At 42.0% G+C, this 24,439-nt stretch overlaps 2 protein-coding genes across 7 annotated transcripts in view; one reads left to right on the forward strand and one right to left on the reverse strand.

Moving 5' to 3' along the window:
* Positions 1-4,949, reverse strand: part of LOC106783298 (DNA primase small subunit) — a 40,156-nt gene extending 35,207 nt beyond the window's left edge. For all 6 annotated transcript variants that reach the window (XR_011440139.1, XM_023643818.2, XM_070271727.1 and 3 more), the window contains exons 1-2: positions 4,752-4,949; positions 3,939-4,096 (exon numbers count right to left, since the gene is read on the reverse strand). Coding sequence is in view for 5 of the 6 variants with exons in the window: in XM_023643818.2 (XP_023499586.1) it covers positions 3,939-4,096; positions 4,752-4,854 (261 nt within the window). In the remaining variant the exon portion in view is untranslated. The remainder of the gene's footprint in view (positions 1-3,938; positions 4,097-4,751) is intronic.
* The window catches only part of LOC100052892 (17-beta-hydroxysteroid dehydrogenase type 6-like), a 33,355-nt gene continuing 13,824 nt past the window's right edge, over positions 4,909-24,439 (forward strand). Inside the window, exon 1 of the mRNA XM_070271725.1 lies at positions 4,909-5,110. The gene's annotated coding sequence lies outside the window, so the exon portion shown is untranslated. The remainder of the gene's footprint in view (positions 5,111-24,439) is intronic.

The following is a 24,439-nucleotide window of genomic DNA, read 5'->3' on the forward strand; positions in this document are numbered from 1 at the left end:
TATTTTAAATTTTTCAATAATTCAATAAAAATTTCTCCAATTAATCTGAACTGAGCCCATGTCCTCCTGTGAGGCTATGGACTATACTGTAAAGAAAGCTAACTGAATACAGATGCTTATTTTGCTCCCTCCAAACCTGCACAAAAATGATAGCAAAGGTATTTTTCTAAGAAAGGCCTAAGCCTTTTAAAAAAGAACCAGAGAGGAGATACTACCACCACAGTTTTTATAAGGAGACCCATAAAAGCTGGATCTTAAGCTCTCAGGAAGGAAAGATAAGAAGCAACTCAATTTATACCTCAGAATCCCCAAAAGGCTCAGGAACAAGTGACAACGGGTATCTCTGGAGTGAGTGAGTGTGAGGACTGGTTAAAAATCTATTTATCAAGCAGTTAGTTCCCCACATTCCTCCACTTACTCTGCAGAGCCAGGTGACTGCACTTCCATTTCCCTGGCAAAGACACCTGAATTATTGTGTGGAGAACATAAAACAGAGGGTCTCTGGACTGGGGATTGGGGGGCAACAGGCACAGGGGATTAATTAGACATTTACATGTGGAAGGGTGAGACCCAGCCCTCTCCCCTCACTTCTGTACCTTTCCACTGCCATCCCAGGCAGGAGACGGCAAGATTCATTTCTGAAGAATCTGACCAGCTGTGTCAGACACTGTTACATGCTCTAGGAACAGAACAGTAATCAAAACAAAGATCTCTATGCTAGGGGCTGGCCCCGTGGCCGAGTGGTTAAGTTCGCGCGCTCCGCTGCAGGCGGCCCAGTGTTTCATTGGTTTGAATCCTGGGCGTGGACATGGCGCTGCTCATCAGGCCACGCTGAGGCAGCACCCCACATGCCACAACTACAAGGACCCACAATGAAGAATATACAACTATGTACTGGGGGGCTTTGGGGAGAAAAAGGAAAAAAATAAAATCTTTAAAAAAAAAAAACAAAAAAAAGATCTCTATGCTAGTGGAGTGTTCCTTCTAGCAAAGATCTAGAGAAACTGACATCAGAGCTTCCCCTCAATAAAATGGCCCAGCCAGATCACCCTGTAGTAAAGACATCTCAGTCACGTGTGCAGAGCTTCCAATAGCTTCTAGTACTCTATTCTTAAATATAAGCAACAGGCAAGAGATTACCAGACATAAGAGGAAAACCTCTAATATGAAAGAGAGAGGGGAAAAAACAGAAAAAAAAAAAGCAACTTAGAGAAAGCAGATGGTGCAAGAAAAGAAAACAAACTATCATTGACATCCTCAGATATAAGACATATCAATGAAAAAAGCACAGAGTACTCTAAAAACGTTCTTGGAAATTAAAATATAATAGCTGAAATGAAAACCTCTGAGAAAATTCTCCAGAAAGTACAGCCAAGGGACAAAGGAATAGAAAATAGGAGGGAAAAAAAATAGAATGAGAGGACCAATCCAAGACGCTTAACATCTGATTTTAGGATGTCTAGAGAGACCAGAGAAAATAGGTAGGGAAAAATCATATTGAAAAAAAAAAAAGGAAGAGGGGCTGGCCCCATGGCCGAGTGGTTAAAGTTCTGCATGCTCCACTTTGGCCGCCCAGGTTCACGGTTTGGATCCTGGGCACGGACCTAGTCCACTGATGAGCCATGCTGTGGACGCATCCCACAAACAGAATAGAGGAAGAGTGGCACAGATGTTAGCTTAGGACTAATCTACCTCAGGCAAAAAAAGAGGAAGATGGGTAACGGATGTTAGCTCAGGGTGAATCTTCTTCACCAAAACCAAAACAAAAACAGAAACAAATTCCCAGAATTGAAGGATACAAGTTCATGATCATAAGGACCCATATCTAGCACAACATAGAAAAACAATATGCACCAAGGCACATCATTGTGAAATTTTAAAACATTGGGGACAGAAGGGATAGACAGAAAATCCTAAGAGCTTCCAGTTCCGACACAGCAGAACAAGAATCAGAATGGCATTAGCCTTCTTAACAGCCACACCGGAAACCAGAAGATAATGTAGCAATGTCTTCAAAATTCTGAGAGATTGATTTACAAACTGAACCACCTGTTAAGCACCAAGGTAGAATGAAGACATTTTCCAGACACAGGTGTCAAGCATTGTCTTCCCTTCACCTTTTCTCAGGAAGCTCCTGGAGGATCGGCTCCACCAACACAAGGAATAAACCAAAAAGAGAACATAGGATCTGGGCAACAAGGGATCCAACAAGGAGAAAGGTGAAAGGAAACCACAGTGATTACAAGACCATATTCATCCGTCAGGTCTAGAGAGCAATCAGTCCAGGTTGGAGGTGAGGAGGCTGCAGGAGAAATTTCTTCAGGATGAAACTGGCAAACTGCCTGATGGGTCTGAATACATTGGGAGGTTTAGACAATTTACAGAGTGTGGAGTTGAATTAGTGACCTACTTCTAATTTTTAGTCTAACAAACATATTAGGAGCATGTGGAATGGGAAGCTTGGATGTGTGGGGAGGGTTGGGGTGAGGTAAGGAAAGCTAACTCCTCATCTGCCTGAGTGGAAAGTCAATAGATAATGCTTAAAATGGAAAAATGGAAGAAATATAATCATGTCATTTAGAGACAAGGAGGCAAATGCTTCAAGAATCAGCTAAAAGAAAGTGGTTGCCTCTGGGGAGCAGAAAATAGGAGGAGTAGGAGGAGACCTTATTTTTTAAGGAAGACCTTAAAAAACAAGCTGTACAGATGCCTGTCTTGACCCTATAAAAAAATGAGACTTCTTCCCCTTCAGTGTTAGGGAGGACTACAGTGCCCCTTCTATAGAGACCCCACTTAATCTCCACGTCTAAAGAAGAGGAAACTTCTCCAAAGGACTTTTCCTGCCTGCCTTTTCTTACCTCCTCCCCCTTCCCCTGGGGTTTAGTCAGGAAACCTGGGTTCAGGTCCCAGCTGTATCATTTAGAAGTTATGTGGCCTTCGGCAAATTACTTAAGTCCTCCCTGCCTGTTTTCTCCTTTGTAAGAAGAATAACCAGGATTGATATGAAAACAAGATACACGACATATAAAAAAGCACCATACAAAAGCTATTAGCCCACGGGTCTACTTCCCCCCATGTGTGTATTTGTAAGGAGAGGACGAAGGGCTACTTTGGCATGTTCATTCCTTCAACAAGTATTCATGGTGTACTCTCTCTTCTAGGCGCTTAGAACATATGGGTGGCAGGGGGATGAGGGGAGCAGGTTGCTGTGGGCTTCAGTGAGTGAGGACTTGAAGGAGGCGAGGGAAGGAACCAAGAAGATATCTGGGGGACTGGGTTCTCGGCAGTGGAAAGTGCTTGAGCAAGGGCCAGTGTGGCGGAGGTGGAACGAGTGAGGGAGAGAGGGGCCGTTACTCTGAGTGAAAAGGGGAGCCCCTGGAGAATGGTTTTGAGCAGAGGAATCAGAGCATCTGACTTGTTTTAAAAGGATCACTCTGGCTGCTGTGCTGAGTAGACTCTGGAGTCTACAGGAGCAAACTCTTAGGAAGTTTCCACAGTAATTCAGACGAGGGATGATGACGGTGGTAGCAGTGGTAGGATTTTAGATACTACTATGGTAGCGCTAAAGCGATGTCCTAATGGAACGGATTCAGGAGTGTGAGAGAAAGAGGAATCGAGCGGAACTCCAACGCTGGGAGAGAATGTAATTCTCTCTTAATTCTCTCCCTTAAATCATGCTGACTTCCTCATTTAATCTTTTGCCAGAAACTCAGCTTTTTTTTGTCCTACTGAGAATACAAGCACTTCCAAATGATTTCCAGTCAGTAATGTAGAGTATCACAGAACAAAAAACATAACAATGTACTTGCAAAAACAATTAAATAAAGTGTGGCTCTTCAACTAGAATAAACCCTAAAAAGTTTTCTCTCAAAACCTTAAGGGGACCAATGCATTTTCGGTTAAAAAACAAAACGAGATATATAAAACCGATTTCTCACTCTGTGGGAATACACCGCGCCTATGTCAATCTTGTAAGGATTCATTTTCTGCATCTCCTTTTCCAGATCACTCTGGTTGTTGAAGGATTGGTAGCGAATGTAAATATCATCTTTCAATGTGAAGGAAAATTCACGGTGTTGAAAGTAATTCTTTACCACTGCAAAATAAATGTATATTTTAAAATTAATTTGGCACTTTACTCAGCTCAGAGCACTGTAACATTAACCAATGAGACGGTATTTTTAATGAGCCGCCTGTGGCCAGCACTGTGCTACACGCAAATAAACCCCCCCCAAAACCAAAGACAAGACCCAGTCCCTGACTGCAAGGGGCTTTTCATCCCGCATGTGATAGGGAACAGTAAAAACGAGGAAAAAGATGCAGAAATATTTCAAATACGTCACGCCAGCTCTCCCTCCCCGGCGGACACTCATGAAGCGGGCCGCGCAGAGCTCAGGACCTCTCCTCCTCCGGGAGCCGCCCCTCCGCCCCCGACGCAGATCGCGCTCCCGCCCCACCAACCCGCCCGGCGCCGGCCCCGCGGCAGGTAAACGCGGCGCCGACCGTGAGTCCGGCCGCGCAGTGCCCGGAGCCGCGGCTCCGCTGTTCTCGGCGTGGCCGCGAGCTGGGTGGGCATCATCTCCCCTCTCGGCCCATTTACCCTCCGAGGGGCTGAGGAGGGCTCGACATGACGCCTGAAGGCACCCAGCACAGAGCCTGGCGGCCGTGCTCCACGCTGTCGTTCCCAGGTACCCGTCCGGATCCTCCTCCCCTCCCCTCCGGACCCACTCCCGGCTCCCCGCCTCCATCACCTCCGCCATAGTTGAGCCAGCGATAGTACTGGGCGTAGGGAAAGAGCCTCCGGTAATAAAGCTTAAGCAGCTCGGGCAGCTCGGCGGGGTCAAACGGCTCCATCAACTCAACCCAAGCAGGACGGCCGCAAGAATTGGCGGGAACCACACAGCCCGAGCCTCCGCCACTGAGCAGGCGCGTCGTGGCCGCGTCCCGCGTCTGCAGGGGCCGCTGGGAATTGTAGTTTCCACTCGGAGGTTGGCCAGGGCGCGGGAGGCGCTCCCCCGGGTCTCCGCCCACCGGCTCTGGGGTACTAGGTCTACAGCTCAGGTGGGCAGAAGGAGGCTGCGCCCATTCCAAGAAGGTATTCTGCGGAAAGGTGAGCCCTTAAGCATATTGACTGAGGTTATCAAGGGGAAGCAAACGATGTTCTCTGCTAACTCTGTGACTGTTTTAGAAATAACACACAAAAAATGTAAACCACTATCTTTTAAAGAGGGTTTGGAAATTAGTCTTTCATGAATTGCTAGGTCCAATCTGTGCAAATAAATGAAGACCGACCAAATGAGAAAAGCAAAGGCTATTTATTCGGAGCTTGCTGCATTGCAAGGGAGTCAGCCACTGTCACCTGCGTTTTGGCAGAGACTCAAAAGCAAGCCGAGGAGTGCGAAGGCTTTCTGTGGGGCGGGGGGGAGAGAAGGTTTCAGGAATTCCCGGATTCAAGGCTATTTACATGGGGAAGCTCCAGGTGGGCTAACTAGGAGCCGGGCATCCTATGTAGTTGGTTAGGGGTGCATATTTGGCTTTGTCTGGTTGATTCTAAGTTGGGAGTGGGGAGAAAAATTAGGGAAGCTTTTGGGTATTAATTCAGTTCTGGGCATTTTGGACCTATTGTTACAGGGGTTATTGTTTGTCTTCCTGGACTATCACCAGAGACAGCAGTCTGACTTCTACAATTCTGACTTATAGCAGGCTGGCTTCCTGGGCTGTTTGTTATAGTTAAGGGGGTTGGTTTTGAAACTGAGATTGAAGAAGTTAACATCTTCTTAGAGCAAAAACTTTGAGAGAAGCTTTGCTAATTGCAGCTGTGCATACTCAGCATAGTCAACCGTTGTTTAAAACTAGCCATGTCTTTCTGTCCTTCAGTATATAAGTGAGCTGTTTTTCCCAGGAAGTCAAAGTCCAGACATCAAGATTCAGCCTCACAAGGCCAAACGCAGGCTGAAGATGAAAACTAACCAGAAAAGTCCAGACAGTCAAGGGGAAAGAAATTCAGTCTTCAAGACCGAATGCAGGCTATTGGGAAGGTGCCAATCAGCAAGGCCACATGCTCCCCCTCCACCACCTAAGCCCAGGATAAATCCCCCTCCCTTTTCCCTTCAAGGAGGTGGATCTGAGTTCTAACTCCCATGTCCTTGTGTGGCTGCCTTTCTATAGTAAACCTCTTTCCTCGCCACAAGCGTGGTGTTCCACTTATTGGCCCTGCCGTGTGGCGCGTAAACGAATCTGTGTTTGTGTTCAGTAACAGTTTCCTGGGTAGGCTTCTGCAGATTGTGGGCCAGAGCTCTATTTTTATATTTGATCTGGCGATGGTTTGTTTGTATATTCAGTCTCTCAAATAGAACACCCAGGAATACTAAAATCTGAATTGGAGGGAGCTTGCAGAGTTGTGGAGAGCTTTGCAAATATGAAAGGAGCCTGTGTGCTATTGATATGTGATCTGCCATTCATCTCACTGCAGATGTGGACTGGGGTGGGCCGTCTGGTTATCACATCAGTATCATACGTGTCACTTGAAAACCATCATTTTCATGAATTTTATTTTTACAATAATAGTAGGAGAGCAAGGAGGGAATTGAGTCTCTAGTAAGTTATTTTTAGCCTAATCTTGAATATGATCATGGTCCCTCAGCTCCTGTGGACAAATCAAGCAAAAATGGACCTTGGGCAGATCATACTTATTTGAATATTCCTAGCAATCTGGCTTCCTGCACGAATCTTGGTTGATTTTCCCAATCCCTATGCATCCTGTTTTGGGTAGGGTGGATTTCATGCCTGGGAAGGTCTTCACTCTAATAATAGTAACAGGAGTGCCCTGGAGAGTGCTGTTTTCTGGAAGCACATCCCCCTGAACTTTTTCATGGAGGTTTCTCAGCTTCTGCATTGGTGTCTTTAGGAACTGACTTCTTTGGGCAATTCAGGAGTACCCTGTTTAAGTTTCAGGGCCACTAAGGAGGGCAACACCTTATGTTGCTAAGACATAAGGGGAGAAAGCAAAGGAAATTATATTTACTGAGTTCGTATCATGTGGTTGCTTTATTTAATGTTAGTGTTTTTTTTTTTGAGGAAGATTAGCCCTGAGATAACTGCTGCCAATCCTCCTCTTTTTGCTGAGGAAGACTGGCCCTGAGCTAACATCCATGCCCATCTTCCTCTACTTTATATGTGGGATGCTGACCACAGCATAGCTTGAGGAGCGGTGCCATGTCTGCACCCGGGATCCAAAGTGGTGCACCCTGAGCCGCCAAAACACAACGTGGGAAGTTAACCGCTGTGCCACCGGGCCAACCCCTAATGTTAGTTTCTTATCAGGATAAAGGGAATAATAGTAGCTAACATTTGGGGCTGGCCCGGTGGTGCAGCGATCAAGTGCACACGTTCTGCTTCTCAGTGGCCCGAGGTTCACCAGTTGGGATCCCGGGTGTGGACATGGCACCACATGCCAAAAGCCATGCTGTGGCAATGGCAGGCATCCCACGTATAAAGTAGAGGAAGATGGGCATCGATGTTAGCTCAGGGCCAGTCTTCCTCAGCAAAAAGAGGAGGATCGGCAGTAGTTAACTCAGGGCTAATCTTCCTCAAAAAAAAAAAAAGTAGTAACTAACATTTATATAGTGTTTGCTGTGCTGTCAAGTACCATTTTAAGAACTCAATAATTATTCCTCATAAGAAGTCTTTGTGGTAGGTACTAATATTTTCCCTATTTGACAGATCGGGAAATGTGCAGGGAATTTAAGTAACTAGTCCGATATCACACAGCTAGTACGTGGGAGAGGCAGACAGCCTGGCTCCAGTCTGTGCGTTTAACCCCGATGCTACATGCTATGTCTCTACAAGGGGTTCTGGTGAGGCTTAGACGAGATAGAGTAAGAGGTGCCTGGTGCAGTTCATGGCACTCGTGAGAAAGCTCTTCCGTAAAAGTGCTCTAGGTAGAGGCTTTTATCCCAAGTGCCGCTGGGAGGCAGTATTGCCTTCCAGTTGGTTTCCCCTCATGATTTTGCCCACATAGGTGCAAAACCCCTTTGTCCATCTTTACACTATCTGCCAGCCTCCTTACATTTACTATTTACATGTACTGTCATTCTCTTTGGGTAATCTATCAACCAGCCTAGGTCTCTCTCCCCAAGTTCTTTGCAGGCTTAGACACCTACCTCGTGGACTTCCCTTCCACTTGAACTCCTGTTGTCATTCCGGATGTTTTTAGCATGTAAGAAGATGATATATTCAGCAAAGATATGGTTCATTCAGTCATTCTTTAACTTATTCATTTATTCCACAAATAGTTAGTGACCATTTGTGTTAGGCATTTAGCTAGGCTCTGGGGAGAAAAAATTAATGATGTCATTTGTGTTTTGGAGAAAACTATAGTCTAGTAGGGGCAATAGGCACAAGTGAAAAAGTGTAATAAAATGTTATAGATGCATTTATAAACCAGCTATCTATTGGTGTCGACATTTTCCATAAGACTTGGATAAGATTGGTACAGGGAGACAGGCACAAGTGTAAATGTCATGACGCTTTCAGGAAACTGCCAATAGTTCCTTACTGAGAGAGCTTGATACCGGCTCAACACAAGGCTGCCATAAGGAAAGCCATATTTTAGAAAAGAAATCATACTATAAGTTTGAATGACCTCTGATTAACTAACGCAGATACGCTCTGTAGATTTTATGGAGCCTCCCAGCTGTTATAAGTTGATAACTTTGTTCTTTTGAGTTCCTTAGGAATGTCCTGAACCCCAGGCAGAGAGACTAGGCTCATAACCATCATCAATGACAACTAAAAAATCAATGTATAGGGTGTTGCTCTGGTCTCTGATGCATATCCAGTAAAACAAAAACTGTCAGGAGCTAAGACCAGACGTCTGCTCCCACCTGGAAACCAGATGCCTCCCTGACCCAGACACCAGACCCCTATAATAAGTGGCCTGTACGCTTTGTTCTGAAAGATAGTTCTTTCAGACATTAGTCGATCATCTTTCCCCTTCCTAGCAAGCTGTAATAAAGTCCTTTCTCTCCTACCACCTTGCCTCTTGCCTATTGGCATGTCTTGCAGCGGGCAGATGACCACTGTAGTGCAGTAACAAATTTGGCACTCCAAGTTGGACATTAAATCCTGCTCATGGCCAGTAAACCTCAGACAGGGAACCTGTTGGGTAAGTCCTTAGTGGCTACCTAAGCTCTCTTTGTCTCGGGGAACTGCCTTTCCTGCTTTCCCATACTGGTACAGTGGCCTCCTAATGCTGACTGTGGTAGGAACAGAAACAGCTATGTCTGGCAAGAACCCGGGCTCAATTTGGAATAGGGTAAGTCACCTCGCGGATGCCCGTGAACTCCATTCTCCTCCATCTTGGGTCCTTCCATTTATTACAGGGCCATCTGGGGCCCAATAGGACCATCTGGATGTGCATTTGGAGTGGAAACAGTTGTAGAATTTGTTAACCTAAATCTGAGAAGTAGTTTAATAGTGTCTGGTTTTTCTGTGTCCGTGTCTGTGTTGGTAAATAGTTTAAAATTGGCTGTTTGGGGACTGAGTTTCTTGGTGATGGGAACAAACTCTCTTTAGAAAATTACCTCGTTTCCTGCAGCCACCTTGGGAAAGCCTCCTAAAATGGGGTTAGCCATAAATAGCCGGTAAGATATCCTGGGATACAGTGGCCGTTTTGGGCTCCATTTGAGTTTTGGAACCGAGAAACAAAGAAATCTTTAAAGGATCAAGTGCTCCACCCCTGGGTGCTTTCCTCTGTGTTTTGGGGCACCTGGAGTCATTCCAGGTTGACCCCTGGGTCGGTCCTGTGACTGACAATCTGGGACCCTGTTTTGTCTCCTGTCAAGAACTTGTTGAGCATTTTAGGCTCCTAGTGAGTCAGTTACGGGGACAGGAGACCTGTAATTTCTTCTGTAAACTGTCCTGCTGGGGTTGTGTGCCCTGGCATGGGAACTGTTGTTTCTGTGACCCTTATCTTGATAACCCTTGGGAAGTGGCCATGAGGGTGAGAGCCTGATCACCTTTTCCCTTCTTTATCTATCTTGCTCATCACCTTGTCTGTTGTCACCAAGTTGAGGTTTGGTTTGGGCTGGACCTGAGCAGAACCTGGACCTTCTGTAAAATTGAAAACGTGAAACCCTTTAGCCAGGGGCTTAACTCTCCATCCCAGCATTGGAAGCCCTGGCCCCTGGCCTGCTCCAGGCCTTTGCCTCTTACTTATCTGGCTTGCCTTGTGCTGGCTCAGGGACTAAGTGCCCTGGCTGAGTGGGACTTGACTAAATCTTATAACTATATTGATGCCCAGAGTTGGGCTCTGCACCTTTCCTCGGGCCCAGTCATAGTTGGACACCAGCTTTACCACATGGAGAACACCCCAAGCGTCACCAGAAACTCGCCACTAAGGTGAATTTTAGCTAATTAAAAACACTTTCAATTGGGGGCCGGCCCAGTGGTGTAGTGATTAAGTTTGCATGCTCTGCTTCGGCAGCCTAGGGTTCGTGGTTTTGGATCCTGGGTGCAGACCTACACACTGCTTATCAAGCCATGCTGTGGCAGTGTCCCACATACAAAACAGAGGAAGATTTGCACAGGTGTTAGCTCAGTGACAACCTTCCTCAATCAAAAAGAATAATATTGGCAATAGATGTTAGCTCAGGGCCAGTCTTCCTCACGAAAAACAAACACAGAAAAATCCCCACTTTCAATTGGAGTGGTTATGCCCTAGAAACTGCATCTTGGATAAAACTTGAATAGTTTCTCTCTGCCTTTGTGATGTCATTGGATAGGTAGATCAACCTATAATATTATTTGAGTTACAATGCAATTTCTGAGAAATCAATTGCAATTGTACTTAAGAAAACCCAAATCCTTGCAAGACTGGAAATGCATCTCTAGAGGCAGTTCAGGTTCCACCAGTTTCCTTTATCTCAAACAGCTTGAAAACCCTCTGGAGAATATTTAGTGCATCACTAATTCCTAGGACTGAAGGAAAAAAAAGAAAAATGACCTTAAAAGCACACTTAGCAAAATGCGGCATCATGAATGTCTTCACAAATATTAGTAAAAAATCTTAAAATAAAATTCAGATTCATAACTAGGGAGCTTTGTTTTGCTGTACCTGATTCATGGCAGTAATTTTAAAACAATAGGTGTGGAGACTCTGTGTATGTGTACATGTGTGTTACATATGTGTGATATTTTACCTCCAGATAGTATAATTTCTAAAGAGCTCTGTTTAAGTGGTGTAAGTAAGGGCTTACATCAATTATTTCTAAATGCAACTATTCCAAATGTCTTTGAAGTTAACATGATATAAATTGATCTTTGGTAACTGAAAGCTTATTTAAGATTGTTGGTTTGATTAAAATGGACTTGTCTTCAGAGTTTTCAGCATTGAATATGATGCAGCTATACAGCCTGAGTTTACTAGTCAAATAAGCACATGTTATCCCTGTTACACCCTTGTCAGCAAAATAATAGCTTAGAATGATAACTGCTTTCGTCTGATGTCTCAAAGTCTTTATAGGCAGTCTAAGTAATTATTGGAAACAGTTAACCTAAATAAATGTAAAAAGGGTAAAAGTTTTTGGGGAAACTTTTTAATAATGATTATGTATTATGGATGTACTTAAAACAAGTTAAGATGATGGCTAACTGCCTTAGTGTCACAGTTTTTGTGAGTAATCTGTATATGATTGTTATAAACAAATGGTTTAGATATAAATGAGATAAGAAATTCTAGATAAACTTTTTTGTTTGCTGAGAAAGATTAGCCCTGAGCTAACATCTGTGCCACCCTTCCTCCACTTTATATGTGGGTCACCATCACAGCATGGCTGACAAGTGGTGTAGGTCTGTGCCCAGGATCCAAACCTGTGAACCCAGGCTGCTGATCAGATCACACAAACATAACCACTAAGCCACAGGGACAGCCCCTATAGATAAACTGTTAGCAATAATGACACTTCATGACATGAGTACTTAAAATAGCTTCCAAAATCTCTTTGGTAACTTGAAACATTGAAGTTTTGCTAGGTTAAGCTGAATGATAAAAATTCATTGAGTGTCTAGATCGTCTCCAAATAAGATGAAATATTAGACATTACTTATTAAATCTGGTTTATCTGCTTTTGGCTTCTTATTACAGAGAAACTAAAATATGTTTGGTGTATTAGTAAACATGTCTTGTATTTTATTAAAGATTGTACTATGAAGTAGCATGTTTCTAGAAATTATGAAAAGTGTTTATGAATTTGCCAAGCCACAGAATGCTAATGAAAAAGGCAGTTCATAATTGTTTACTTTTAGTTTTCACTAAGGTCTGTAAGGGTCAAAAATTTTACTTAGTATATGTAATTAAAGCTGCTAAGAATTAATAAGGAAAACATCTTTGTAGTCAAGGAAAGTAAGATGTATGTTTTCAGTAAAGAAGGTATAAAAAATGGAAATATTTTTCTTTCTTTTGTTGAGGAAGATAAATTTGTCCTAAAGTACTAGAAGGGAAGAAAGAAAGCATCAGACAAATTCTGAATGTACAAAGAAAGTTATAGAAGGTTTGTGGAAGAGGAACTCAAGGAAAGAATTTTGTGCATGGTCAAGTTGACTAAGATTAAAATAAATAAATGAATAAGTTTTAATATTGGAGTAAAGTGGTACAAAAATTAGAATTCAGTTATATCTTTCTTAAAAGGATCATTTTCCTGGACTTTTAGTCTGCTCTTGATAAAGAGGTTAAGAAAGGGTTTTCTTGATTTTTGAGTTAATCTACCTAGAAAGACAGAAAATCTATGTTTTGTTAAAATAATTTTCTATGTTCAAAAGACTGAGGTCTCTCTGTTAAGATTTTCTTTTAAAACTGTTTTAACTCTCTGTTTGCCCTTGACTGTTTCTGTTGTCACTTTGATTGAATGGATAACTAAGCATTGTTTCACAGTGAGCATTGTTTCATATTTGACGAAGTGTTTTAAGACCTTTTGGTACTTCTGACAAGATCCCTAAAATTTATATCCGAAGTGAAGTCTTTCTTTTGATTTGAAGGAAAAAAAATTTTCTTTTGGAATTTTCAGAGGACCCCTGGGACTACTCAAAGAAAATTATTCTCTCTCTTTCTATAAAGAAAAAGACACTAAACGAATTACGCTTATTAGGTATGTTAAATTAAATGGGAAGCACTGTCAAATAAGTCTTGGTAAACCTTCTTAGGTGGTATTATGTGGGTAAATGTTATTGATATAGATATTTTAAAAATTATATAACATTCCTAAAATTCTGATCTGTCTTTATTGTCAGCCATACATCAAGTTATTATCTCAAAGTGTTGTATGTCACAGAAATAGCCAAGTTTCTTTGTCAACTGCTCTTTTGAGTCTTTTGTTATTTGTGGATAGTTGCTGTTGTACTCTGGTGCTTTTGCAAATATGTTTCATCTTTGGAGAGATTCATGGAAAGGACTCTGACATTTGCTCTAGAATATAGGTTTCTGATAAACTTTCAGATCACAAAATTGAACTGAGTAAGAAATTACAGAACTCTAACAGAAACTGATGACTTCATGAACCTACTAACAGAACATTAAGATCAAGAATCGATTATACAGGACTGAATGAACTGAGGAGGATGATTATAATTTATATGAGTTTTGTTTGAGATGTTACTGGTTTTTTGATTTTTTTTTTTCCACACTAAGGAAATCTTTTTCTCTTTTCTCTCAAGCTAACTATGACTTATAGCAATTTGGTAAAATTATGCCTTTGTAAGTAAAATAGAAACATTTATCTTTTTTTCTCTACCTGATCTCTCCAGGACTTGGAAACTCTTAGTGAATGAGTATTGGTTTCAGGGCAATATAGTTATTTGCATATGTTCAATAAGAACATGTTCTCCATATAACAGAACACAATTGGCAACATTGGTTATATTACCAAGGCTCTGACTGGAGTGTCATATTTGAGAGAAACATGCAGACTCAGATATGACAAGAGAGCTTTTGAGGAACAAAGATTGGACTTTATGAGATAAAGCTGCTTGGGAATACTAGCTTGGTATCTTGTTTACAGCGTTCCCAGCCACCTTACCAGGTGAGTAAAGAAGGTCACTTCTTTGGCAGATGCCTGAAACCTCAGAATATTTTGGAGGACCTCAAGAAGAGAGAAATCCACTCAAATCTACTGGCATTCCAGGCGAAATCTGGTGACAAGTCCTTGTCTTGTCTTTCCTGGCCTTGAGAGGCCTTTAAAGTCCACTGAGATGCCTTATGAAAAGTTCTACCAAAGCAGATTTAAAGGAGCCTGTAAGATTAATTGCTATTCTTGCTGTACTTATGTAAAAATTGGGACAAGTTTATTGAAACTAGACTTATTTTGCAAACCAATGGGTCTCATTTGGCTATTTTTGCTAAAAATGAGGGTGATTTTAGAGAGAAAAACTATGTTTCAATAGAACTGACAGTACACATTCATGAATATTAGGTTCTAGTTCTGATAATTATCTTTGATGTTTTTGTTTTCTATCCGTAAACTAGACCAGATCCTGAAATATCTGGCTATAAATCTCCAAACTAATGTTTTCAGTTTTTTCCATCATTTACATTTGGAATCATCGAGAACTGAACCTGCCCTTTTCCTGAAACCCTGCAGACTAAATCTGGACAACTTGCCATACACTTAGAAGAGATTCATGTCTGTTGCTGTGTAAGTCATTCAGAAAGATATGTGCACATCTGCACATCTGATGACATCAGAGATATTTCAAACTGCAAAAGATGCTTTGAATCTGACATCTGGAAATCTTTTTGACTGGCTGCCCTCTGGCTCAGAAACTGGTTTATAATTTGCTCTTACCATTAACCTTGTTTTTCTTTTTATTTCTCTAGAAATGCTTCTTATTAAATACCTGGTTATTGCTTACACAATATAGGCCTAACTTTGGGAGCCCACCTGCACCACCATCTTATGAAGAAACTGGTTCACTGAGATGGAACAACCTCTACCCCTCATCAACAGGGTATCCCTCAAGATTTAGGAATGAATGACAGAAGGAGGGAATTGATACTGGCTTTACACAAGGTTGACATAAGGGAAGCCATATTGTAGAAAAGAAACCATAGTGTTAGTTTGAGTGACCTCTGATTAACTAACCCAGACATGCTCTGTAGATTTTATGGCCCCTCCAAGCTGCTATAAGTTGATAACTTTGTTCTTTTGAGTTCCTTAGGAATGTGATGACCCCCAAGCAGAGAGTCTATGCTGATAGCCATCGTCAATAACAATTGAAAGATCAGGCTGTAGGGCACTGCTCCAGTCTCTGTTGCACATCCAGTAAAACAAAAGACTGTCAGGAACTGAGACCAGATGTCTGCTCCCAACTGTAGATAAGATGCCTCCCCAACCCAGAGACTAGCCCCCTAAATAACTAGCCTGTAGTCTTTGTTCTGAAAGATGGTTCTTTCAGACATTAATTGATCATCTTCCCCCTTGCTTGCAAGCTATAATAAAGTCCTTTTTCTCCTACCACCTTGTCTCTTGACTATTGGCGTGTCTTGCAGCAGGCAGATGACCCCGCTTGGGCAGTAACAAGCTCAGACTTCAAGGGAAGACATAATGAGAGATGGGGCTAAGAGGCAAGCCATGGCCAGAGCATTACATGCCAAGCTAAGAAGTATGGAAATAAAAATCATTCATCTTCCATTTTTATTCAGCTTTGGTTAAAATTAAAGTAAAATATTGATCATATCAATATTCTATGAGCAGCCTTGGGAGTAAGTAGTCTTATTGAAACAAGTAAGTTGTAAATTTGAAGTACTCCTGTGCTAGTTATTTTCTTCCTCAATAAGATAAGAACGAGAAGATTAGAAAATATGTTCTGCTGACACAAGAGCAATAAATAAAGAGAGAGTATCTAGGTAGGGTCAAGGTCATGTTTAAGTTTAATTTAAATTGTGTAATTCTGTCTCTTATGATAAAAAACCACTTTAAAGTAATAAAGAGTGCTCTCATATTTGTTTAATGCCAAAGTTTTAATTTAATCTCACAGGACTGTTTCTTTTAACTATAAAGCAAATGATGACCACAAAACAGGTAAAACATGTTATCTGACATTGCATTCTTTAATGTATATAATGGATTTAATATACGAAATTGACGTTTTTACTTAAGCTGTAAATTAACCCACCAGATTTTTGATAAGTAACTTGCCAATACAGATATTGTACACGTTCTCATGTCATAAAACTACATACTTTTTGGATCTAGCTTTCTCCTTGCAGACTGCTTTAAATAAAAGATGGCAGAGTCACATCCAATCACAACATCAAACCTTCTTTCTCCACAGGAATTGGGATTTGTCTGAAGAAATTGGCGAGTCTTGGAAAGCTTTTAAGCAGGGAGAAACATAATCAAAGTTTTTATTTTAGAAATAAACCCTAGAGCCCTGTGGAGGGCAAATAGGAGGGGAGAGAGCAACCAGAGGCAGAGCAATCGCAGGAAACTGTTGCTGGAATCCAGGTGACAAATACTGCTGGCCTCAACTGAGACAGTAAAGTGGAGATGGAGGGGATTGGGTGGCCATAACAGACTGAGGGAGGTAGAATCAATATTGATTGGATGTGGCAGATGAGGAAATGGTCTAAGATGATTTTGCAGGGTTCAGGCTTGGGCAACTGGATGGAAGTGGGTATCTGGCACCTAGTGGGCATCATTGAATTTGTCGAGTATTTGTTGAATACATGTAGAGATAGGAAATAGCATGAAAATAAGGAGAAAGGTTAGATTGCAGTGAATCATCCTTATTTCAGTTTTGAAAAGTTGAGTTTGAGTTACTGCTGTGATACCCCCTTAGCACCCTATGCTTTTCTTTCATAGCCCTCATCACAATGTGTAATTATATCCTTATTTCTGGGAATATTTATCTAATGGCTATTTTTCCTACTGAGACTGTAAGTTCTGAGATTTCAAATATCATGTCTACTTTACTCACCTCTACTATCCCCAGTAACTAGTGTAGGACCTGGCACATAGCAGGGACTCTATGGAATGAATGGATGAACTCAGGGGGAAGATGTCCAGCAGGCAGTTCAATTTGAGAAGCTAGATCTCAGGAGAGGTCTGGACCGAAGGCAGAGGTTTGTCACTTCTTAGCAGTCAGATCAGGGTTGAAGCTGATGATGACTGAGGTTGCCAAACAAGGAGCAAGTGTACAGTGAAAAGAGAAGGGCCAGGATAGAACTCTTAAGCATTTTGACTTTAAAAATTGGGTAGAGGAGGAGAAGCCAGCAAAGGACAATGAGAACGAATAGAAATAGAAGCAGAGGGAGTGCTGGGAGAGAGCTATTTCATAGTCATAGGAGCCAAGGGAGAGAGTTGTGAAAGGGTGCTGAAGCGTTCTGATACCAATTCCAACGTGTGTGTGCATGTGGAGGTGTTTCCCACACATCTAAACCAATACTTCAGACACCAGCTGGATGTCCTACAGTTCAAGTCAGTTCTGACACCATCTACCTGGAGATAGCATCCGATTCCATAGGTTAAGGGTTAGTCCCACAAGACTGCTCCCCACTTCAGATGCCAATGGCAAGCTCAGGTTGTTACCTGTGCTTCTGATCGACTGGCTGTAAATCAGAGGTTCCCACGATCCTCTCCTTCTGTTTGATTAATTTTCTAGACTGGCTCACACAACTCAGGAAACCCATTTACTCACTAGATTACCAACTTATTAAAAAGGATATTAAAGGATATGAATCGCCAGTCAGATGAAAAGGTAAGTAGGGCAAGGTATGTGGGCAGGGTGTGGAGCTTCCATGACCCCTCCAAACTCTTCTCAAATCTCCACATGATCACCAACCCGGAAGCTCTCTGAATCTTCTCCTTTCGGGTTTTTATGGAGGCTTCACTACATAGGCACGATTGATTGAATCATTGACCAGTGGTGACTGAACTCAATATTCCAGTCCCTCCCTCCTCGTCAGAGGTCTGAGGTAGGACTGGAACTGCCGACCCTCTATTCATGATTAGTCCCCTGACAACCAGCCCTCATCCTTCAGTGCTTTCCAGAAGTTAGCTCATTAACATAACTCAGTTGTGGTGGAAAGGGGCATGTTATGAATAACCAGATGTCCATTTCACCTTTATGGCTCTGCAGTGATTTCAGGAAGTGAGGACGAAAGGCCAAATATTCTATCAAAAAATGCTGCCATTGACCTTATTGCTCAGGACATTCTAAGGGTTTTGAGAGCTGTTATCCAGGAACTTGGATGAAGACCAAATATATATGAAAGAAATATTTTGGTCATCTGACTGACCAATATGTATTTCGTATAAATCATAATATTGCATGCTGTTATATGCTACAATATGGATGAATGTTGAAAACATTATGGTGAATGGAAGAAGCAAGTCACAAAAGGCCGCATATGGTGTGATTCCATTTACAGTAAATGTCCAGAATAGGCAAATCCATGGACATGGAAAGGAGATTAGTGGTTGCCAGGGGCTAGGGGGAGGGAAGAATGGTAAGTGACTGCTAAGGATTACAGGGTTTCTTTTTGGGGTGATGAAAGTGATCCAAAACTAGATACTCTGTGAGTATACTAACTGAACCCACTGAAATTGTATACTTTGAAAGGGTGTATTGATGGTATTTGAATTATATCTCAATAAAGCTGCTATTAAAACACACACACACACACACACATACATATATACATTTATATGTATATACATACATAACCCTTGCTGCAGGGCCCAAGACACGAAGCAGCTGCGGCTCATTTGGAAAGGTGTCTGACGGCATTTAGGCTGAGAGCCCCGGTTTGCAGCAGCTGATCACAGGTTGACAGTCCACCAGCGGACTTGGCTAAAATTAGCCTTCCTTCCACCCTCCCCAACTACAGCAGGGGCTTTGCATCCTGGTATTCCAACTGAAATCAGAGAATGGGGGCTGAAGGGCACGGGAAAATCTCTGGCTGGTCAGGGCAGCTCTTTTCTTTCTGCTTTTTATTTTGGCTATAACAGATCTGATTTTCTAGCCGAGCAAGGATGATTCTAGTGAGACCTGCTGGCTTGGCGGGAGGGAGTGGAGCAGCCCGGACTCTTACAGCTAGAGGGAGGTGTTGGGAAAGCAGAGCAGAAGGCGGGGCGGGGCGGGGCAGGGGGGGAGGGCGGGGAGGCGGGGGGGGGGGGGGGGGGGGGGCGGGGAGGCGGGGGGGGGGGTGGGAGGCGGCCTAGGCGAAAGGTAGGGATGCTGTCCAGTGGGGGCACTTGAAGTCCTCTTAAGTGTCCAGGACTGGATTCTTCCTGAGCAGATGGTGTGTGTGTGTGTGTGTGTGTGTGTGTTGGGTCGGGGAGAGGATAAGCTCTGTTTGGAGAGAGGTCTTGATTATGGTTTATCATTTTCTTAGAAAAGACTTTGACTCCTGAAAGAAATTTCATCACCTTTGTTTTCTCTGCTTTTTGATCATCACTCCTTTGGGGTTTGGGAAAGTATTGTTCAGAAGTTGGGAGTGATTTTATACTTACAAACAGGACCCTTGCGTATGCGCTGTAAACTGTGATTCTTGACAGTGGGGAAATCAGCTGTTTCATGCTTAATGCTGGTAGTTGTGGGGTAATTTTGTGAAACTTCGGGTGAGCAAAAGGGGCTTGTTTTAATTAGACCTGAGAATTGTGTTGCTGAAGCTCCGTAGTCTAGTTAGAGTCCTGCCCTAACCCCACCCCAAACTCTCATTGGAGCCAACTGTTTGCATTAGGAGTGGTGAGATTTTTTTTTTTTTAACCCATGTGGCCAGTAAGCAATGGTTTAATAGTCCCATTATTCCTTCCCACTTATTACATTTTTAATCCTGTGGAGAAAAGCGAGGAAGCAAAATTCTGAAGGCAGTTAAAGAAGAAGTCTTTGAAATTTGACGTGTATTCCCAAGCAAGACTTCCTCGGGTAACATTTTTCATTTCTCTTTGTGGAATCTTATATACCGATATGAAATGAAGTGTAATGTACACACTCACACATATATATTTGTATATGTATATATATACATGCCAGTACAAGGCATCAACTGCTGGGGTATTTGCTAATTTTTTCCCGTTTGGAGGAGGGATTGAATCAGTTTTTGGAATGAGGCTGAGAATGAAGAACGTGTTAAGTTTTATTTATTTATTTTTTAATTATTGAGGTCATAATGGTTTATCACATTGTGAAATTTCAGTTGTACATTATTATTTATCAGTTTCTGTGTAGACTGCATTGTGCTCACCACCAATAGTCTAATTTTTATCCATCACTATATATATGAGCCTCTTTAGCCATTTTGCCCACCCTCTTCCCCTCTGGTAATCACTAATCTGTCTTCTTTGTCCATGTGTTGGTTTATCTTCCACATGTGAGTGAAATCATGCAGTGTTTGTCTTTCTCTGTCTGGTTTATTTCTCTTAACATGATATCCTCAAGGTCTGTCCTGTTAAGTTTTATTCTTGGGCAAATGTACCATCTTCAAAAAGAATTTGAGGTAACCTCAAGTAAGAGGCACACATACAAAAGGTTGTGAAAATGCAAATAGAAGTACAAAAAAAATAGAAAATAAAAATGCTGAAAGAGAAGAGAGAAGAAGAAAAAAATGCTGTCTCCAAGGACTAATAGAATTAATATGATTGCACATTAAATTTGATAATTTAAATTATCAAAGAAGAAGTAGACAATTTAAAAATAATAAATAGTATACTATTTACTTAGTAAAGGCAAAATCCTTCCTGGTATTAAATGCATGATAGGATTTATCCTGTTGTGGTCTTGCATGATGTACAGATGCTCAGCGTTCTTGATAATAATTTTATAGCCAATACCCAAGTGATTTTCCTGTTTGTTTGGTTTTCTTAGTCAAAGAGGTGTTTTTATTTTTCTAATTTGAGTCAAAAACACACAGATCATAAGTGGACAGTTCAGTGAAGTTTTACAAGATTAACCCTTCTGTTACAGCCACACAGGTGAAGACACAGAACGTTATGAGCACCGCAGACAAGCCCCTAGTACCTCCCTCAATTGTTGACCCCTTTCCCCTCCCCAAAGGTAACCATAAATCTGATTTGTAACAACGTAGATTATCCCATTGTATGAACATATCTCAACTTACTTATCCATTCTACTGTTGGGGCACATTTGGGTTGTTTCCAGCTTTTGACGATGACAAATAATGCTTCTACGAACACATCTTACAATGCACATATTTTGTTGTTGTTGTTGCTATATACCCGAAAGTGTAATCTATGAGAATAGGGAAGGTGGATCTTTATTTTTGGTAGATAAGGACAAACCATTTTTCAAATTGACTGAATCAATTTACTCTTTCGATAGCAATGCTTGATTATTCCATATCCTTGCCAACACTTGACATTGTCAGCCTTTTTCAGTTAAAACATCATGGTGGGTGTGTAGTGGAATCTAACTGTGATAAATAATTATTGGCTTGGGTAACATGTAGTCTGTATGCCCAATGTGAGAACAAGGAACATCATGGTGGATCAGCCCTTCAATCCATGTGCTGTTAATAGACTCAATCTGAGGATCAGTGACTTGACTGATTGGAGCTTATAGACAAACCCAGGTCTGAAGATTTAAAGGAAGGGAATAAAGGCTCCTCCTTACTTTGCCATGCACTGTATTGCAGAGAGAGGTCCTCTGCTTGAGACTGAAGAAAGTCAAGGTGAACTAGCATGACCCAGTGTAGTGATAAAGAGCTGATAGAAATGGTTAAGGATGTTGCAGTACATGGAGTTACATGTAATATGAAAAAGCGGTGGCTGAATGCATCAGATAGTGCGAATTCCCATGGTGAAATTTCCTTCTGTTAAAGCCTGGAGGAAGAGGCGGGGCTCAGGGACAAAGGCACAGAATGGCAATAATAAAAGAACAATAACCAAAATAATACTAATAATATCTAACAATTGTATAGTGCTTTACACGTGTTAACTCACTTAACTCTGTCAGCAATTCACTGAGGTGTCCTTTTCTGATTTTGAAGATGGGCACACAGGTACCGAGAGGTTAATTTGCTTTTCCAAGGCCATACTATGAGTTAATGGACAAGACTGAATTTGAACCCAAGTAATCTGGCCTCAGAATCCATGCTCATGAGTCTATGCTGTCTATAAAATCAGGATTGCGGGCAGGGGAACTCATAGAGAGGTGTTCTTGGAAAGGAAGAAAAGGAAAAGCAGGCAGGGAATTAGCCAGGTAGTCTCACTGGTATCATAGCAGGTTCAAAAAATAGTGTTCTGACAAATGGAATACATTCTGCACTGTTGCTGAAGAGGCAAATCATGGAAGCCTGAAACACCTCCAAGTTTTGATGTGAGAGTCCCTTGCACACACCAAGCACCATGGCTGGTAGGGAAGCCCAGTTTAGCAGAGGGCCTAACACTGAGGATTGCCTGTATTAGGTTTAAATGGCTACTTTCTTGAAGAACAGATGACACAGTATCATGGCTAGTTTCTATTGGTTTCCAAGTTGTAGAGAAATCAATCAGGGGTCCTAGTTAATATTTATATTTCTAATATCCATGCCTGTGGCTAGAGACCCCAGGTTCTGCCCAGATTCCAAGGCATCCAGAGAGGTCAATTCATGGTGCCCCAAACCCTTCTGCTTCCTTCTTGGGGCCCCGTCACTGATTAAGACCTGGGCTGGTGAGGATGAGATCTGGAGACTGATAACAGAGATGAAGGAGCAAAGGAGGGACTCCCTATCAGTGCTTAGGCAGAGATTAACCCATCTCTACCTCCTCCTGGATCCTGTAGGGGAGAAAGAAATTTTTCCTCTACCCTTATAGGCTCTTCTGGCTGGTCTAAGAATTAAATTGACATGCAACAGAATAACAGGAGAAAGTAAAACTTTAATACCATGTGTATGTTGGAGAAACACAGGGAAACTGAGTAACTCACCAAAATGGCCAAAGCCATCACCTTAAATACCATCTTCAGCTAAAGAGAAAAGAGGATGTTGGGGGTCGTGGTTTGGAACTTCAAAGGGGAGGAAGGCAATTCACATGGAGATGGGGAAGCAAAGGTTTGGTAAATCAATGTTTGCCATGCCTTGCAAAGACCGTGGTACACAGAGAGGACTTGGATCAAATGTGCCTTGTGAGGTTCCTCCCGTCTGCCACACCTACTTCATATTACCCTATGGTTATGTATGCTGATAGCTCCTTCCTAGAACAGGCCTTCTATCTTAAATTCTTTTAGGCAGTTAGGGGGAAGGTCAAAGTTTCTTCCTAAGTCTTTTTTTCTTAAAAATGATCAAGTGAAAGAGACACATTTTGGGGTAGTAAATTCTCCCCATAAGCCACTGGACACCTTCCACTTCCACACACCTTTTTATATCTTTCTTTCCTCTTCCGCCTGTCTTTCCTTCCCCCCACCCCATATTTACATTGCCTCATCCACAAAAATAAATAACCTTCCCTTGGAGAAGAGCTCACTTTACTAAGTGGGGAGAGCAGGAAGGGAATCTCAGGCTGGGGGATGGCCAAATGACCTCTATAGTTCATGTTGATGGTCCCAGGACCAAGTCTCCAGGACAGAATGGGCCAATGACCATAGTGTTGGTAAAGAAAAGGCTCAGGGGAAACACCTACAGAGTTGGGTTTAGACTTGAGCACCTCCCCAGCCCGAGGAGGTGGCTCAGTGAAGACACCTACTAACCAGAGTCCCGCCCTCAGCATCGCCCACCTCCCTGAGGCTTCTCCCAGCTTTCGTTTCCTTCTCCCAACCTCTTTCAGGTTGCTCTAGTTGTTCTGCAAGAGGATTGATGATGCAAGTGCATTTTTTTCTCCGTTTTTTCTTGTTTTTCTGATAACAGCCATTCTAACATGTGTGATGTGATATCTCTTTGTGTTTTTGATCTCATTTCCCTGATGAGAGTCACGTTGAGCTGTTTTTCATGTGTCTTTTGGCCATTTATATGTCTTCTTTGGACAAATGTCTATTCAGGCCCCCTGCCCGTTTTTTAATCAGATTGTTTCTTGTTTTGCTACTGGGTTGTATGAGTTCCTAATATATTTCAGATATTAACTCCTTATCAAATATATGGTTTGAGAATATTTTCTCCTGTATGTTGTCATTTCATTTTGTGGATTTTTTTTTGTTGTGCAGAAGCTTTTTAGTTTGATGTAGTCCCACTTATTTTTGCTTTTGTTGCTTGTGCTTTTGGTGTTTCATCCAAAACATTGTTGCCAATGTCAAGGAGTTTTTCCCTATGTTTTCTTATAGGAGTTTTACAGTTTCAGGTCTTACATTTAAGTCTTTAATCTATTTCGAGTTAATTTTTGTGAGTGGTGAACATAGGATCCAGTTTCCTTCTTTTGCATGTGAATAATACAACACCACGTGTAGGAGAGACTAACCTTTCCCCATTGGGTATTCTTGGCGTTTTTATCGATTGTTAGTTGACTGTCTCTGTGTG

Source organism: Equus caballus, chromosome 6 (genome assembly GCF_041296265.1).
Source record: "Equus caballus isolate H_3958 breed thoroughbred chromosome 6, TB-T2T, whole genome shotgun sequence".
Classification (NCBI taxonomy): domain Eukaryota; kingdom Metazoa; phylum Chordata; class Mammalia; order Perissodactyla; family Equidae; genus Equus; species Equus caballus.